Raw genomic sequence first — 16631 nt, 5'->3', positions numbered from 1 at the left:
AAGTTGTCTGTTCACTTTAAGCTTCCTCCGAAGCACTGCTTACTTCACATTCTTTGCATGTGAGGTATAAGGTATCACCGAAGGTAGAGGTAAAAATTCTTGAGGCCCAAATCGTAAACAAGAGCTTGAAGAGTTCAATAGAAACGTTCAGCCAGGCGACACACCTGGCGTGCGCGCCTCGGCGTCCACTGGCGAGCAGCGAGCACGCTCGGCGTCCACTGGCGCGCGCGGAGTGCGCTCGGTATCCACTGGCGTGCGCTCGGCGTCCACTGGTGCGCGCTTGGCGTGCACCCGCGCGCGCCTGGCGTCCATCCGAACGTCCCGTCCAAGCCGAGCGTCAAAAGAAGCGTGCAGAAAAGCGTCACGCTCCTGACAGGCGTCAAAACAAGCGAGATACATCTCGGAGTGAAATCCGACTGCACGAAAGTCTCAGGAGAAGGGTTGATCGTGTGAGAATACGAGGGGCGACTGGCGAGGGAACGCCTTCTTATTCTCACAGTAACAAAGCTCGGACGTCCGCTCTCAAAAGCGTCCTGCTACTAAGACTTCTATTTCATATATCTCGGTGGAAAGACGTACACGTGATCAGGGGGGCGACTTAACCTCTTACTTCTCACTGGAACGCATAACGAGAGAGAGAGGACGTGAAGCGTCCCTCTTCTATAAAGCTTCTATTTAGAGGGCGCGAGTCCTTCCGAAAGCTTCAACCCCTGCGCGGGGAGGACGCTTCGGAGGACGAGAAGCAATCCTTCAGGATTCGTGCACGTGCACGCACTTAAGCAGTCTGGGGATTTTCATCAGAAACTGCCGAAGGCACGCCAGATCGGTGGGGGTTCCTCGTAACCCTCCTTCGGCTTTCGACATGCTCTCTCCCCGGGTCCTGGGAGTCAAGCAGAGGTCCCAGCCTAGAGGCGAAATAAGGCCGATCTGACGCACCCTCCACTACACAAGGGGCACTGTCACTGCACTTAGCCACTTCGCTATTGCTCTCTAAAGCAAGCACTTTGATTCTAAGATACGAATCGAGAGAGTATTAGAGAAAGGGCAATAACCTCTACAGACACTGTTTAGGGCCCGAAGGCAACATTACAGGGTTATGAGAAACAATAACAGAAGTAGCACTCTTCACAACAATGAAGGAGAGCGATCACCTCTCGCAGACATATTCATAACCCGTAGGCCATACTACAGGGTTAGGCAAAAAAAAAAAAATCTACAGGAAGGTTAGCAGGTTCACTACCCTGACTTTTGTTTACTGATTAATTGCGTACATACGAATCATACGTTTTCCTTACGGAATTAGACATGTTTACTGATTAATTGCGTACATACGAATCATACGTCTTCCTTACGGAATTAGACAAAGTCTCACACTCCTTACATGACAAATCTCAACAAAGAAGCAAGACTCATACCCCTCGTGCATACCAAGTGCGGATCTACCGAAGCTTTCGGTAGCCACACCCTATCTTTGCAGACAACACCCTCTGAAACTAGCCTAACTAGATTCAGATATCTTATGCAAAAATGAATCAAATTCAAATCAATTTAAGATAGCGTATGTCTAGCCACAAATCCAAGTAAATAAATTAAAAGACAATTAGGATACTTAGCGGCAATGAAGTTTCCAAAATCTAAGACGGAGGTACTGGAAACAGGTGTTTCCAGCACCGGCGACAGAAAAATTATGAATAGAAAATGGGAATGGTTCCTGATACCCGCCTCCCAGCGGCGGGAATGGGTACTAACCACCTGGCCGACCACTGCGTGTGTCGGAAGTTTTTAAAATTCTGTCGGACTTCAGAAAATACAGCTATATATATATCTGACAGGTAAGTTTCATGAACAAACTTATAATTAAATTTCTTTTTTTTTCTTTTTTTTTTTTTATCTTTACATTTTTTTTACTTTTTTATACTTTTTTTTTGTTTTTTCTTAACAAAATTTCAATTTCTTCACCACTTTCAACTTTCTGCTTTTTCGTATTCTGTTTTTTCGTAGTATCACTTGGATCTTCCTGTTTGCTTACTCCTACTAAAGGTCTCTTTAAAAAATAACTATCCAAGGAAGATTGCTTCTGCCTGCTTTTCACAATGTTCCTGAAACGACTCGGGCAAATGTCATCCAACTGCGCAAGCATACGACCTGTGTAAGCCTTTTCGGGGGGTGTCTTTTCTACAAATGATTGCACCTTATGAAAAGCAGCTAGAGTATCCTTAATTTCTGCCGTTGTCATAGGGTCCTCCTCCTCCTCCTCCTCGCCGCTGCTAGAGAACTCTTCTTGAACGACGTTATGTTGCATGGCCTCCAACTCCTTCAGGTCATCCGTCGTAAGCTCCTCTTGGTGCTCCTCAAGAAAATCATTGATGTCGTCCTTGTCGACGAACAGCCCCATGGACTTGCCAAGTGCAACGATCTCATCAAAATCTGGTTGTGAAATAGTTTCAGGATCCTCAACTGTTTCTGAATCTGCACCAGTTTCGGTCACGTCAAATCCCTTGAAGTCTTGGGCGGATACAGCATCAGGCCAGAGTTTCCTCCACGAAGAATTCAAGGTTCGCCTTGAAACCTCCTGCCAAGCTTGATCAAAGAGTCGGATGCATATTACGATATCGAAATACTCCTTCCAAAATTCACGCAAGGTGAGGTTTGTGGTATCGGTGATGTCGAAACATCTCTTGAAAAGATGTTTCGTATACAGCTTCTTGAAGTTCGATATCACTTGCTGGTCCATGGGCTGGAGGAGAGGGGTGGTGTTAGGTAGAAGATAAAGAACCTTGATGAAGGAATACTCCGCTAGGATATCTTCCTCAAGGCCAGGAGGGTGGGCAGGGGCATTGTCCAACAACAGCAGACATTTCACCCTCCACATCACCGGAAGCTTCTCCTTTAGCACTCTGTGGGCCTTGAAGGCTCGAGGAGTCTCGGAGTGATAGACAAGTAGGGGCTTCACCTTGCAATCCCCACTGGCGTTCGAACAAAGTGCGAGCGTAAGCCGGTCTTTCATAGGCTTATGCCCGGGTAGCTTCTTCTCTTCCTCTTTGATTTTTTTCCAAAAAAGGACAGTCTCATCACAGTTGAAGACTTGCCGAGAACTGTAGCCTTCCTTGATCGTCATCTCGTCGAACGTCTTAATAAAAGCTTCGGCCGCTTTCGTGTCCAAGCTGGCCGCCTCCCCATGCCGCACCACCGAATGGATGCCAGTCGATTTAGAGAATTTTTCAAACCACCCATGAGAAGCCCTGAAGTCTGGGGTCGGCGTCGATGTCCCTTCTCCTCCGTCGTCTTCGGCTTGGGCAATCAAATCGCCGAAAATAGCTCTGGCCTTGTGGCAGATTGCCGTCTTGGTTATCATATCGCCAGCGATTTCTTTGTCTTTTATCCAGGCAAGAAGCAGCCTCTCCATCACGTCGTGCACGTGGCTCCCCTTGTTGGACAAAATAGCCACACCCTTGGAAGGTGTAGCTGCTTTGATGGCTTCCTTCTGCTTAAGGATGGTGCCTATCGTCGACGGATTTCGGCCGTATTCCTTAGCGATCACACTCAACCGCATGCCAGCTTCATACTTCTTGATAATCTCCATCTTCGTCTCCATAGAAAGCATCCTCATCTTTCCGTGAACTTAGCAACTTTCTTGGGACCCATGACTGTACGTAATTAAGTTATGAAGTATATGTACTAAAGTTCTCACACAACACGATAAAGTAGTACAACGAAATCACTAACACGAATTTACGTTAATAAACGAAATCGAATAGAACGAACGAATTCCGTGTGCATACACAAACGATGGTGCGAAGCAGTGGGCGAAGGACGCCTTTACGTAGAGCACGATGGGAGAGATGCTGACCAATAGGAGAGCAGGATCTTATGGCGGTGACTAGCATCAGGAACCAATGGGAGAGCGGGAGGATGGTGGTGAGTCTACTCAGTTGGCGGCGAGTGAGTTTTAAAATTGTTATCGGTGGTCCGGGCGAATCTTGAGATTTTACAGCAACCACCTTTCGTAACCTGAACTATTTTCGTATGTAGAGCCAAAAAAATCTTCGTATTTGCTTTCGTAACTTGAATTTTTCGTAAGGTGGGACTTTCGTAAGTCGACGTACCACTGTATCTTCTTTTATGAATCAGGTGCATTCAAACTGATTCTTTAACTTAGACTAACCATAAGCCTCTAATACAATGGCTATATAATTTATATACTACCTCAAAAGTTGAAGGCTATGTGCTAATATAGTGCTCAAACTGAAAGATGACATTTTTATAACAAAATGAAGTTTTTATTGTAAAACTAATATTGTAATACCTACCTGAACACCTGAATGATTCCCACCCTCCTCCCCTCTCATACAGAGTTATTGAGTTATGATTGACGTGAGAGGGCAGGTGTGACCAGCCTGTGAGGCAGGGCTACCAGCGGTGGGCTGGTAACTAGGTAACTGATCGTTTATTTTAATCAAAGATTTGGTAAATTTTTAATAAATGAGGGTTCGGGCTGGTAAATGACCAGGGCTTATTCAGGTGTTCATGGGGTGTATTGCTATATACGTAAAGTCTTATACATGTATATACCTACCAAGTAATTGCATAGCTATTAGTTTTCCATGTACGGCAGCCTAAATTCAAATTTTGTGGGCAGTGCACAGTACCATCCTGTAACGGCAATACTAGGAACAACTTGGCTGACCACCTCATTCTGTTTTGTACCTAATGTCCACCAGAAGGGAGGAGGGTGGGCTCTGAATGTAATTACTTGGTAAGTATTTGATAAAACTATTTTATAAAAATGACAAATTTTTAATTGATTTGTATTTTTCATAGCTAACAAACCTCAGGTCTTAACAATAAGATAACTTTCCAAGCGCCAGCTGAAAATTGGTTAATACAATTTAAGATTATAAAGCAAGGAATCTGTGAGATCTGGCAACTCCTGAATGTACGAGGTGATAGCTGGTTAGAGACCGTGCACTGGACCTTGTGATGCTCCAGTCTTTCCCTTAACCACCTTGCTCTCCTTCCAAGCCAGTTGTTTTGTGCCCGTGTTCTTTTTTTCAGTGCGTTGTGTGTGATTGGTTTGGTTTATTATGGCTTCCTCCAAGTCTTCATGGCCACGTCAAAGCATGTCCCCTGGCATTCAGGGTTTTCTGTGTCTGCATAAGACATGTAGTAGGTGCAGAGCTAATTTTTGTACTATTACAAACCCCTGACCGGAATGTCGTTCCTGGCCTAAGTCACAGTGCAGGGTGTTTTACAGGAAGAGGGAACATCGAAGTTTCAACTCTTCTTTCTTGGGACGGGTTTTCTTCGCTTGGTCTGGACAATTCGGCTGCTCCCTCTCCCTCGATAGCTCTTCCTGTAGCTAGTTCTAGTGTTCCTGCATCACCTTACTTTTCTTCCATTGATTTGTCAATGAAGTATCGGGAGTGCCACAGGGTGTTATGTTATGTTTAATGTAGCTCCCTCTCCCTCAGGTTCCAATTATCTTCCCGAGAGGGAGGAGACTACATCTAATTCCTTAGATGTAGTCCAAAAAGGCGGCAATTTGGGCGTCGCTTGGGCGACAGGGTTCACCTTCCTTAGATGGACTGTTGTCGCATTTCTTGAAGGCTCATACCCACCCTCTGGCCCCCATTGCTCTCCTGCCTCCCCCTGGACTCCTCTACATTGGCTCTCACATGCTGGCATCTTGTGAAGTCTCGTCAACAGTCTCTGGGTCACGCCTTATCACTCCGCCGGTCAGTTCATCAACTAGCGCTGGTCATAGAGGTGTCATGAAGTTACTCCCAGTGCCCTCTCAGCCTATGACGTCAGATGCAGCAGCCACTCATCCTCCTGACACTATGATGTCATCACTCCCCACTATGACGTCATCGTCCTCTCTTGCTGAGCCATCTGAGGCGTTGTTTCAAGCAGTCTTCAAGAGGCTGGATTCTGTTTTGGTTGAGAGGTTTTCTGCCTTCTCTGTGAAGAAGACGGATCGTAAACGTAAGGTCTCTTCTCCGCCTCCTGCTTTCAAGAGATCTCATAGGGAAGGGGATTTATCTCCTTCTGCTTCTTCTCCATCACCGCCTTGTCATTGTGTCAGACGTTGGAGGATCAAGGACTTTGTGGTTTCGTCTTCTGCAAGCGGAGGGAGTGCATTGCCCTCTGCCTCTCACGACCGTGTCTCCCCCATGCATGTCTGTGTTCGCGCAAGTAAGAGGGGTGCTTCTCCATCTGCCCCTCAAGGTCGTGCTTCTCCATCGCAGGTTCGTGTTTGTGAGGTTGACAGTAAAGCTTGTGGAAGGCAGGCATCCTCATCTTCGTTACATGGCCGTGTGTCTCCTGTGCATGCTGGTAATGCATCGTCATCTCCTATTCACCTAGTGTCTCTCCTCATGGATGTGTTCATGACAGTATGAGTGTTGAGTCTTCACCTTCCGTACACAGACATGTCTCATCCTTGCACATATGTGCTGATGATTTTGGAGGCTCTCCCTCTTCATCTGTTCTGATTCCAGTTTGTTGGCGTGAGGACAATAAGGCGCTGATTAAAAGGTTGAAAGTTGCAGAGACAGAGGTGGTCCAAGCTGTGTTTAAGGATTCTTCACTCGACAGGACTGTGGTTGACAGTTGAGAATGTGAGGCTTCCCTGGCCTACAGATGTGTTCCTCGTTCTCCTGGAAGAGGCCTTAACCCTAAGAGTCAATCTCCTTCGAGTTGCTCTCTTCGGCGATGTTCCTTGTCTTAGGACCGTGCTCGGTTGGTGTCTCACGGACGTGTACTTGACTCTTCACACGGCCACATATGTGATTCCTCCCATGAACGCGTACATGTTTTGCCTGACATCCATGTACATGATCATTTCAGCGATGGTATACGTGGTTCTTCACACAAGCCTGTATGCAGTTCGAGCTGGGACCGTGTACAAGTATCGTTGCATGATGACGCTCAGGAACCTTCGGTTGCAGGGTCTTTGAGTTTTAGAGACTACTCTCCTACCAATAATGTCCAGAAAGCTAAGCTTCCTACGGAAGCTTCATTGTGGTTGCAAACGGAGGACAATGCTGCCAACCCTTCTTCATGTCGTTGGTCATCATTGCCGGATCAGGAGGAGGGAGACACTCAAGAGTTTATGTCCTTCTTCTCGGAGGTTGTTGATCTCATTCATGAGTTCAATAATCTTGAGTACAAGACGTAGGCTCAGTCTTCTATCACCCTTACATGCATAGAGGCCTTGCTGGGTGCCAGTCAGGATCCTAAGACTTCTTTTGAACTTCCTGTCGGGTCACGCTCAGTCCATCTTGTAACGTGAACGCTTTGGTGTTGGACCAAGATGGCTCTCTGCGTTCCAAGGAATCATCCAAGTTTCTGCCTCCTCTCTTGTGCAGCATAGGAAGTACTACTCAACTAATGTAGTTCATTTGATGCCTTGTCACCTTAACCCATACATGATCTGTCTTAAACCTGGTCTAACCCTAGAGCAGGTTAGGTTGGAAAGTCCTTCCCTGTCATCACAAGAGGCCTTAACTCTGGACACTACGGCAGCTTCCATCTTCCAGACGGTCTTATGGCTTGACTCGTGGTCCACCCCGATAGCCAAAATTGCTTTGCATAGGTCTGTAGAAGGTTTAGTGAGTTCTTCCTCACTCACTAAACTGTTGCAGCCCGGTGGTAAGCGTTTTCTTACCTAGCCCACCTTAGTGTGAACTCGTGGGGTCAACCTCCTCCTAGCCTAGGAGAGACGTAGCTCTGTCCAAGTTGGCAAGTTCAATGGACTCTGAGTCTTTATTGCCGCTCAAGATTGGGGCTCTCCTCGATTCTCAGTTTCTGTTCCCGAGGACTGAATCGGAGAATACGATTGACCGATGACGGTCAGATACTAGGATAGGTTAGTTCATCAAAAGTATCCAAGTCGGAGGCCCACCTCCTCCTCCTCCTCCTCAGCGACAGGTACGAAGATCTTCACTGGTTAAATCTCCTAAGGGTTCTGCTTTGGCAATGTGGTGGGATCACAAGGTAGAAAAAAAACAAGTAGCAAAACCCCCCCCACATTAACCTAATCAATCCAGCTGCCAAACCCCCCACCCTCAGTCACACTTTCTTCTTGACACAACAAAAAGTACAGCAGGACAACTGACCTCCACCTATACAAAAACAAAACAAAAAAACCAAAACACATGTACTTACCAATTCCAGATCTTCCAGGGCTATCCTGTGCTGTCCACGAGTCAAGGTCACAGAGATATAAACAACCACAAGCCAAAACCAAGAGCCACAACCCAACAACACAACAACAACAACAACCAAGGACCATAACTCAACACACCCAAAGGACCACAACCCCACAACACAACAAACAAGGAACACAACCACAACTCAACAACACAACAAACCAACAAGGAACACAACAACAACAACAACAACCAAGGAATGCAACCACAACAAAGACCCCTGCACAACCAATCACTAACACAAAAACAACAACACAAAACAAAAGGCAACACAGACACCCACTAACAACACCAAGAAATCAAACAACAACAAAGACAACAGCACAGGCACAACAACTCTAAGCAAACAACACCAACTCAACAATAACTAAAAACAAATCAACAAAACACAACTTAACACCTAGTTTCCCGAATTCCCAGCCTGACTCATCCTCTTTCGCCAACACATACTCGCCATGTGACCTTCCATTCCACATTCAACACACTTCGCACGCTGTTCTTTACACATCCTAGCATAATGGCCATTCGTGCCACAGTTGCCGCAAACTATGTTCATACGGATACCCCGACATCCACTAGCGATATGCCCTGCCTGTCCACACCTATAACATTTAATATCCCTATCTTTCTTACACTCACTCACCAAATGCCCTCTTTGCCCACACACGAAGCACGCTCCTAACGCCCATCGACATTCATTCTTCCTGTGTCCTGGCTTACCACATCTATAACACTGCTGCTGCTCTCACTCACAACTAACTGACCCTACTCTTCCAACACTTGCACTCCTATCTCTTTTTGGGCTAACTACACTCACGTTACTTGCCCTAATGCTCCTATCTACCACTCGCTCTGCCATTCGCCTCGGCCCTTCCAAAACTGCCTCTCTATAGCTTCTAAACTCTGGTACAACCTCAGCTACTTCAGTCCTAACACTAACACTTCTACTCTCTTTCATACACCTGTCTAACTCGTAATCCTCTACTATTTCTAAAATGTCGTTCCATGTTAACCTTTCATTCGTCCATCGCATTTTCTCCTAACGTTTCAGATTTATAAACTCATATACACTCTCTGGTACAGTCACCAACAACTTTCGCACTAACTCCTTACACTCATTTATCCCTTCGTCCCCAAACTTTTTCCTGGCTAATGTTTCTAACCTACAGACATACATCGACAACGACTCACCAACATTCATTCTTGCCTCTTCAAAATCTTGCTTTCTCCTATATCTAACACTAGTCTTTATCCTCTTTGCCTGTTCTACAATCCTAGCTTTTACACTCTCATACGGCACATTTCCTACACTCATCATTACCCCATACATACTCAACAAGAATCCCGTCATAAAGCTACCTAACTCTCTTGCCCAGACTCTCTTGTTATCCCCATACTTTGCCTCATAATACCTCTCATATTCTTTAAAAAAGTCCCCTATGTCCCTACTACCATATTCCTCGTATTGTGCACATCAGGGTACCTCTCTCATATACACAGTCTTTCGTACTTCCTGCTCACTCTCACTCTCACTTCTGCTATTTCCATTCTGACCCCTCTTTCCCTCTTCCGAATACAGCGAATCCACTTCCATACTCACGTCCATACCCCTGACTACGCTCTTCTTACCCTTCTTCTTTCTACCTACCTGTTTCCACTCACCGCTATCCAAATCACTCTCAGCCCTTACCCCAATGTATTCTGACCTAGTCTCATCCTGTCCATCACCCCTACTAACCTTCTTTCCCTTAGTCTTCTTCTTTTCCTCAGCCACTTTCTTATTCTTGTCCTCAGGTTTATCCTCATCCTGTGTCTTCCCCTTCTTTCCCTTACCTGTGAGAGAAGTTTTTCTACCTTGAAACTCCTAAAAAATTGTCTAAGAAGCAGACTCTCACAGGAAAACCTCCAGGAGTTTATGCTAATGACAGTAGAGAGGGATATATTAATGTCTCTCGATAATGATTTAATAATTGACAAAGTTGCATCCAAGAGTGAACTATTAAAGAACATTTTGATAATCTAAAATAAAAGTAATTCTTTTAGATATGCCTGCATGTGTTTTATTTTTCCCAGAGCCGTTTATCCGAACCATCACTATTATATACATACTATATATATATATATATATATATATATATATATATATATATATATATATATATATATATATAATATATATATATATATGTGTGTGTGTGTGTGTGTGTGTGTGTGTGAGTGTGTGTATGTGTGTAGTCTGTTTCCCATCAAATGTATACTTTCATTTCAAGATATACCTCACCACTTCTATTTAGCTCCATCTTCAAGTGGTCCGGTCAACATCAAAAGTCCTGGGCCGAAATTTAGTCCCAGTCCGTCCCTGCCAGCCACTGGCACTGCTTGCTCTCTGAGAGAGCGAACAGCGGACATATCCAACTGTAGAGATGTTTCTCACGTTCTCGTAGGACTCAGAGGAAGAACATGTCATTAGACACTTCTGCATTGGAAGTCAGCAGTGGATAACGGTATCAACACGCAATGAAGGGTGTCAATCCTTCGTAGGTACAGCAACACACCAATAGGACAGTGTAATGACTGATCTAGATCAACCTATACAAAGTCCAAAGTGCAGGAGATCATGAAGGATTCAGACTCATCAACAGATGCCGAATGATTGTGTATCCAGACGATGTCACGCCATGACACCCGCCTTTTAAAGGGTGATGTTGAGAATGAACTATGCAAATCGTATATCTCGTTCACCATGAATGTTGAGAGATGAGATGATGATTCTTGCGAGACATGCACATTAGACGAGAGTCAAATGCCTTCTAGAGATTGAGGTCCCTGTGATGGCAGGACAGAGAAGTTTCTCATTAGTAGTTGAATCTCAACCAAGAAGAAACAACACTACTTAGTTGAATCGGAGAGAAGTGAACTTTCATGATTCTGACCATAGAAAAAGTCCCGTCAATGACACCAACCAGTGAGGACGGCTCTAATTCCTGGTGTCTTACAGAGGACTGAAAAAGTTATTCCTCTATTTCATTGCTGCTCGGCAAGATAGTCAGTGCTTGGAATAAAGGCAGAGTGTCTTTCAGTAATGAAAACACAGGGATTGTACTACCTAAAGCACTGCTTCTTGCGGGTTGGATCAGGGAGGAATTTTCTATTTTCTCTGGAAGCAGAGCTAGTCAGGCAGGGAACAAGCAAAGTCTTCTGTTATTCATTTTCAATTTGGGGTGAACAAAGAATAATTGAACACCTTACAAATTAGAAAATGTATATTAGAAGACAAAATTCAAATTGTCTGAAGAAAATCATTCTGCGTCATTGCAGCAGTGGATGGGGCAAGTGTGATGGAACAGAAGACTACTGACTTCTGTTATAATGTGGGGTAAACAGAAAGATGATAATGAGTCTAATGAGATATATCTCTGCCTGAATATTCTTGCAACAGCAAATGTGGAGCACAAGACATGGACCTTATGCAAGAATTCCGAGCCAACCAGAGACCTAAGTCTGTGATGGCCAGCCAGAGAGATTCGAATTGGTAGTTAATACTTGACAGAGGAGAAACAATACTAAGACGAACAGAATCTGGGAAAGAAGGCAGCACTCTGCCCCTCACTCAACTCATGGTAGTGCATTCCATGATGGAATGCATTCAGCTTAGAACCATCGAGTGCAAAAAAGATACACTTGAGCATCTGCATTTTAACTGAAGTGGGAGGGGAAGAAACCCTCTTGTTCAGTGATAATGCAAATGTTGTAGTGTTGTTGGCAACCAATACCACTAGTCACCTCAAAATCAAAACCAGAAACTCTTGGGAGGACCGAGAGACTGTCCTGAGTTTCAGGTTAATTAAGAGAAGGTACTACTCATCTCAGTCACATACCAGAATTAACTTACAGATATGCACCTATTACTCCTACGTCAAAATATGTTATTGTTATAATACAATTAAGTTTGTTCATACTTACCTGGCAGATATATATAATTAAAGTGCCCACCCACCTCCCCTCAGGAGACAGTGGCACTGATAAAATATGAATAGAAAATGGGAATAGTTCCTGATATCCGCCTCCCAGCGGCGGGAATGGGTACTACCACCTGGCCGCCCACTGCGTGTGCCGCGAATTTTGAAATTCTGTCGGACTTCGGAGAATACAGCTATATATATATCTGCCAGGTAAGTATGAACAAACTTAATTGTATTATAACAATAACATTTTGTTCATGAAACTTACCTGACAGATATATATATAGCTGAATCCCACCTTCGGATGGTGGGAAGAGACAGAATAGGATTTTTTGGGAAACTAAATTAGTAGATGATATACATCTTGGTTCCTCACCTGTTAGCATAGCCGACTTCGTGATTACTGTCACCAAAGTCTGCTTCTGCGTACTAGAGTTGCCAGCGAGGTAGAGACCTGTAATGCTGGTGCGCTCTAGATGATCTGTCCACGGGGGCGTGACCACAATGTGACTAGACCATATGACCATACTTCTGAGGGCAACGAAGCTAAAACCACCACCTGACCTAACCTATCAAAGTTAGTTCCATAACTTCTAGGCTAAAGAAAAGGAACGCGCCTCAAGCGACCAACCCTTCAAAGTTAAAAGCACACCTATCCCTTTTCTATAGGATAGGATTCGTGTTGCTTCTTGCTGCCCCAATAATATATCTACGGATATGTATGTCCTAGCGACTTACAGATCTCAAATGTCGTCTTCACATCCCGTCGGGAGTGTGAAGCGAACACAGAGTTGCTTCGCTAAAGCGTGGCACTCAGGATGTTACTGAGTGTCATGCTTTGTTGAAATGCTTCCGAGGCCGCGCCCTCACCTCTTGAGCATTCATATTAAGAAAAAATCTCAAATCTTTATGCAAACATAATGAATGAGACTTCTTAAAAGAAACTCCTTGACTATAATGCCAGGGTGTTCTTGGACATGAACCAGTCTGGTCTTTTACAGAACACCGCAGATTGTCCGTTGACCTCGACTTTCTATAGTTTATCGAGATAAAACTTGAGAGACCCGACCAGGGCACAGGACTCTCTAATGCCCTTGCCAATAATTTGTGCCATACCCTTGGTCTCCAAGCCTTCGGGTCAAGGGTTAGATAGGTTTTCGTTCTTATCAAGAACGGAAGGTTTAGAGGACAGACCGCATATGTCCTTTAAAGCTAAAACCTCTGATGATGGCTAAAACCTCACTAACCCTCTTTGCCGTGGCTAGAGCGGTTAGAATGTTAGCCTTTCTGGTCACGTGTATTAAGTTCGCAGAAAGGATAGGTTCGAAATGCTTTTGGCATCAGAAACTCAGACTACGTCTAAGTTCCATGCCGGAACCTGCGATCCAGAGAATTTCAAGATCTCCCCAGACCTCAAAGATCGTGAAGCTTTGTGTTTGACAGAACCGAATCTCTGAGCCTAGAGGCCGTCAACAACATATTTGCATATTCTACAATAGTTAGGACTTCTAGCTTATCTCATGCTTCATACGGAAAGATAGAACCATAAAGAAATTCACAGAGGTCGAGGTGGAGGAACAGTCATTTCCCTTCACTATCTCCAGAAACGGCCCCCTCCGATTGAACACTGAAAATAGGCAGCACTGCTTTGCCTTGGCCAAGAGACTGCCATTAATCTTGAAGATCTTATCGCTTCTCGATAGTCTGAACGCCTTCAGACTCAGAGAGGAGAGATATCAGATACTTCACTAAGTGACGATGTTAGATTACACCGATTCTCTCGGGAAGGGTCTTTGGACAATCTCTGAATTACATGACTCTGTGAATCAACCTCTTAGAGGCCAACATGGCGACTAAAGCTAATCCTCTAGGATCATGAATAAGGAACAACTTAAGAGGAAGCTCCTTCGTCTTCAATATTACGAAAAACTTAACGAAAGGACGCCCTCAGTCTCTCCTCAACTTTCGACATACTTCTAAGTGAGGATTACTCAGACGTCAGTAGTTGTTGCCTTCGATCGAGAAGACCCGCACGGACGTGCACTAGTTTAACGAACCTCTTGAGGATCGTTACGTTCCGTGCCCAAGCCCATAACCAACTCTCTCTTCTTGAGCTATGAGAGAGCTGAGAAATTATCCGAGATGATTTGGGCCACTCGATCCAAACTCACCCTTCGAGGAACTGGAGAGCCGACCAATTTGGCTTCCAATTCTTTCAGACAATGTGCCAGAACATCTGTTCCTCTGTTCGGATGTCTGGCATCCTCTCGCTATCACCCGAGGTGATCCTCAAGCTGTTGAGAGAAAATTAGAATTATTACTAGATCTTTGATGCTATTCCAATTTCTTCGTTGAGGAAAAATTGTAGAGGTCTGAATTGCTGTTTATTCAGGGAAAACAAGCTTCTTCAGCGAGGAAATGGTCCCCAGCAAACTCATCCATTCCCTCACTCAGCCTGCTTCCTTCCCTAAATAAGGCTGCACTTTGCATAAGCAGGAGAGCATTATTATAGTGCTATGCCGCGGTAGATTCGTACAGAATTCTGTTACCGTGCGGTAAACCCGCACCGAACAAGTATAAGAGATATCTTGTTGAAATTTTCTAAGTAAACGGAAGGCATGTTCATTCATGATTACTAGAAATTTCCTCAACCCGAGGCTAAAATCCATGATTGTAGAGCAGAGAGACGGCTTATTCAACCATTCCCGCAAGGGAAACAGACGTAACCAACCGCGCATGTCACCGAGCTAGCCGGTACTGCGTAGATCACAGTAACAGCAGCCTTGTTCATCGTCTCGCACTATCTGCCTTGAGTGCCAAGCTACTCCTTTTACGAAGGGATAGGTATGAAATTATCGAGCAAAAGGAAACTCTCAAGCAGGCATATTTAAACGAAACAAAATTCGCTAAATACAGAAGCTGAGTTGGTGTTGTCGTAACAATACCTGAAGAGTTGTTCTTACTCCGAAAACTCTTGGAAGGTTGAAGGGAGTGTCAATTAAATACTTTAGAACAACAGTTCTTTCGGCTTCTATCCGCAGAGGTAAATACGAAATGCGGATATGACTTGACCCATGCGTTAGCAAAATGACGCAAAGAAAAACTACGTAAGTATTGTAGTAATTTGAACATCGAATTCTCTACTACATCTTTCCTCGACGAGGAAGAGAGAAAGAAAGGAAAACGACTGTCCACGTTCTAATGAATGAGACTTTTTAAAAGAACTCCTTGACTCTTTGCCAAGACTCTTTGCCAAGAAAAGGGAGTAATATTCGAATAGAGATCCTCAAGAGAGAAGTGAGGATCGAAAAGGACCGTTCAATGTTCTTATGATATTGGACATAAGACTTCCTGGATCTAGTCTACAAGTCTTTTTCTTACTCCCCGGATGAGCCTCTGAAAATGAATGAGAGCTCTTCCGAAATTTGTTAATGAGTTTATCCGCTTAAACGATAAAAACGTTAAAATCTATGTCAATGAGAACTACCCCATTTATGAGGGGTCCCCCACTTCAATGACAAAACGTTTAGTATCTTGACAATGGGGAAAACGTCCTTACTTGACAAAACTATTAGCACTTTGCTAATAGGGGAAAACCCTTTAACATGACCGCAAGTCACCCAGGAATCCGAGTATATAATCTTCCCGATTCTCAGAGAAATCGATGAAGAGGAAAGAGGGATCGAAGAAAAAATTCGGGTATGTCTCTCCGCTAACTCCGAATCCTTTTTAAAAATTTCTGTAAAGGAATGTCCTGTGGAGAGTCCTGAAAAAACCTCCTCTTGATGAGCGTTTAGAAAGCATCAAGCGTCCTAAGAAACGTCCTGAACAGCAAATAAGACGCCTTCTTCAAGTCTTTTCTCTCGCAAAGCGTCCTGCCTAGCTTCCACCGAAGCGTCCTGGCGAATGTCCACAAAAGCGTCCTCATAAGCGTCCTGCCGAGTGTCCTCAAAAGCGTCCTGCTTAGCGTCCTGGAAAGCGTCCTCAAAAAACGTCCTGCTTAGCTACGAGCGTGTCTGAGCAGAGAACACCAAGTCTTCTGAACGACATTTCAGAGAGGAACTCGTTGAGCGCCCTGATGCATGCAAGGCCCGCCAAGAGGCGTCCTGGCGAGCGACCTTGCCAACATCTCAATGTTATGACGAACCGCGTTTTGCGTATGACGTTGAATATTTTCAAGGGACGTCCTCATGCGAGTCTCCATGGAGAGCCGCAAGCCGCTCCTGAAGTGTGTGAACACTAAGGAAGACTTATGGCTTTCGTCTTCAAGACGGGCCTTAAAGACCTTCAAACCTTCTTACAAAGACAGTGGCCGCCTGAGCGACAGCTTGCGTCTTAGTAATGCAAAAGAACATCTCCAGAAACGCACTCAGCAAAGGAACGCCGAGCGTCCGAAAGACACCCTCGCAAGGTGCTTGCCGAGCGTCCTGGAGAATGTCTCTACTTATAGGACGTC

The 16631-nt window shown here is 44.7% G+C and overlaps 1 protein-coding gene across 3 annotated transcripts in view; it reads right to left on the bottom strand.

Moving 5' to 3' along the window:
* Positions 1–16631, bottom strand: part of LOC135198570 (T-cell activation inhibitor, mitochondrial-like) — a 207546-nt gene that overhangs the window by 152167 nt on the left and 38748 nt on the right. The window contains exon 1 of one of the 3 annotated variants that reach the window (XM_064226283.1): positions 9952–10034. The exons of the other annotated variants lie outside the window; for them this stretch is intronic. Coding sequence (XP_064082353.1) covers positions 9952–10019 — 68 coding nt within the window. The 5' untranslated portion in view covers positions 10020–10034. Of the gene's footprint in view, positions 1–9951; positions 10035–16631 lie in introns of those variants that run through there. 3 annotated transcript variants of the gene reach the window in all.

Source organism: Macrobrachium nipponense, chromosome 22 (assembly GCF_015104395.2).
Source record: "Macrobrachium nipponense isolate FS-2020 chromosome 22, ASM1510439v2, whole genome shotgun sequence".
Lineage (NCBI taxonomy): Eukaryota > Metazoa > Arthropoda > Malacostraca > Decapoda > Palaemonidae > Macrobrachium > Macrobrachium nipponense.
The sequence above is the reverse complement of the archived record's forward strand: the minus strand, read 5'-3'. Positions and strand labels throughout refer to the sequence as shown.